The sequence below is a fragment of the Rhincodon typus genome, chromosome 3 (genome assembly GCF_021869965.1).
Source record: "Rhincodon typus isolate 14 chromosome 3, sRhiTyp1.1, whole genome shotgun sequence".
In the NCBI taxonomy this organism is placed as follows: domain Eukaryota; kingdom Metazoa; phylum Chordata; class Chondrichthyes; order Orectolobiformes; family Rhincodontidae; genus Rhincodon; species Rhincodon typus.
Window position 1 is genome coordinate 120361138 of NC_063334.1, and position 2809 is coordinate 120363946.

Genomic DNA, 2809 nt, shown 5'->3' on the forward strand with positions numbered 1-2809 from the left:
GCAAAACAAGAGAGAGAGAGAAACACAGAGACAGAAAGAGAGAGAGAAACACAGGGACAGAAAGAGAGAGAGAGAGAAAGAAACACAGACATAAAGAGAGAGAGAGAGAGACACAGAGAGAGAAAGAGAGAGATACAGACAGACACAGTCAATAACGTAGCCATGACTAATCCAATAATTAAAATAACAGGCCCATAATACTGTAGTCCTTGGGAATCAGGCAAAACTAAACCATTGTCAAGGACTGTTCTTTGATGCTCCACACTCTTATAAATAGGCTTTAATTTCACAGTCAGTCTCTGTCACAGGGGTCAACAAGTTGAATAAGGATTTTACAAATTATAACAGACAGGCATGACAATGACAGCCTGAGGTGTTTAATCCTCACTCTCTAAGATTGAGTTACTTCAAAAGAGCAGCCTCTTCAACTGGATTAGATCAAAATTGCGCTCTTGCCTCGTTTATTGGCACACTGATACTTAATATGCCACCAAAACTTTAGCACATTGAAGGAAATGGGAAAGTCTAGCCAGGGATTGGCTTTAACATCCCTCTCTCTTTCTCTGCAAGACAGCATCCTCTCACACAATGTATGGTACCAACACGAGGTCTGTGTGAATATGTTTTGACCTGCTCATAACCAGCAAAGACATTTTCTCATCCCAGGCACAAGAAGGGGGAGGCCATTCAGCCCTGCATCTCCATACAACCAGATCATCGTACTCCCATGCAATTTTCCAACACTATCCCCTTATGCCTTAATATCTACAAATATATCGATCTCTGCCTTGGATATACTCAATGGATGAGACTGCACAGCCCTCTGAGGTAGAGAATTCCATGACTCACTCCCCTTTGGGTGAAGTAGTTTATCCTCATTTTTGGTCCTACCTGTTACTCTGAGACTGTCTCTGATTCTCGATCCTCCCTCAGCCAGGGGAACTATCCTTCCCGCATCTATTCCATTGAGCCCCTTAACAGTTTCGTACATTTCAATGAGATCGCCTCTCATTTTTCTAAACTAAAAAATGGAGGCATTGTCTCCGCACCATCTCCTCATTGGTTAATCCTCAAGGGGCAATATTTGCAACTGATGGGCTGGACCGACAGACAAGAGGCGAATCTCCACCACTGGGGGCATCACAACAAAATGCCAACCCCCCAACCAAGAAATAGCATATGAAAAGACGCAGATACTTACAAAGACCACAACGTGAGCCTCCTTCAAAGACAAAGCCATTGGGAATAGCTCCGTAGCGCCTCATGTCAGAGAGTTTCCACTGGCCAATGATGGTGGGAGGAACATCGCGCACCAGCACAAAGATATTGTTACAAAAATGGAGCGTTGCAGGTCCACTTTCCAGCTTGGTACCAGGGAGCACAGAAACGTGGAACCTGTGAACTGAGAACACAAGACAACAATGTGGTCACCATCACAGAATCGATAAATATCTTGGAAAAACCTGTTGTCATCATCTAGAAACGCGTTGTTCCAAAGAACAGTACAGCACAGGAGCAGGCCCTTCGGCCCACCAAGCCTGTGCAAACACACGATGCATTTCTAAAGTAAAAACCTTTTGCCTCTATGCGGTGCATATCCTCCAATTTACATTTGACAGATTTCTTTTTAATAAATAATGAATTCTAGGTGTTGAGCTGGGACCTTGAATCATTGTGATCATGGAATCGGGGTAGGTACACCCAGAGTGTTGTTGGGGAGGGAGATCTAGGATTTCAACCCAATTGTATAAAGCGGTTGGTGGTCGGCAGGTATTAGCCTTTATTTATCATGATAACCATGTACTGGACAAGACTTCACAAAGCCACTCTGCCTTCCAGTCGTGTGGTTCATGTGATCTTAAATCACTTCTCCTGATGAGGCAGGTTACTGACCCATTAACAATAAATCCTTTACGAAAAGAAAAAAAATCCCTCACAAAAACGTCAAGGGTTGGCACTCATTCTCCACAATTCAGCCATGTCATCCTTTCGGACATTTCTGTTTCCCATCTCTAAGCTGGTGCATCTTCCACTTCCCTCATCCACCTTTTCGTAGCTACGCCTTCAGCCATCTTTTGGAATATGCTCTGAACTTTGGTCTCCTAAAAAAATTTTTAAAAACACCCCCCTTGGTCTCTCTTTGCTCTATTCATCCTGTCATGAAGTTGACAGGGGGTCGTCTGTTGTGGGGATGGACATGACCGTTTTTCCCAGGCTGTTTTGAGGCGGGGTGAGGGGGCAGCTTTCTTGCCTGTCATCGCTCTCCTTGGACCAGGGAGCTTCCAGCTCAATCACCTATCTTCTCACCCATCACCCTCGAGGTCACATGGGGACCAGTGTTGGTACGCCTCTCCAGAAATGGGCCAACCCAACACAGCTCCCTGGTATCTTACCCACCCATCCTCACCCCCAAACCCTTCACTCACCACCTGGAGCGGGGGTAAGGACTGGCACTGTTGGCAAAATTGCCCCACCCTGCTTCAATCTTTAAGCCCACGTGTTCTTTGCAGCATTTAGTACTGAGCATCCAAGCAATAAACCTACCCCCACAGGTCTCTTCAGGCAAGCTGCTCATTCAGCAACAACAACAACAACAAAATAAAAACAACCACAGATTCCTGGTGGGTTGGAGAATCAAAAATTATGGATCAACGTTCTCAAGTTCACTGGCTCTGTTTGCCCAACCGCTACAGGTCTTAGAGATAGTAGGAACTGCAGATGCTGCAGAATCTGAGACAACAAGGCATAGAGCTGGATGAACACAGCAGGCCAAGCAGCATCAGAGGAGCAGGAAGGCTGATGTTTCGGG

At 45.5% G+C, this 2809-nt stretch overlaps 1 protein-coding gene across 1 annotated transcript in view; it reads right to left on the reverse strand.

Annotated features, from left to right (window-relative positions):
• dok7b (docking protein 7b) overlaps positions 1-2809 on the reverse strand; it is a 93926-nt gene that overhangs the window by 76304 nt on the left and 14813 nt on the right. Inside the window, exon 2 of the mRNA XM_048594088.1 lies at positions 1202-1402. Coding sequence (XP_048450045.1) covers positions 1202-1402 — 201 coding nt within the window. The remainder of the gene's footprint in view (positions 1-1201; positions 1403-2809) is intronic.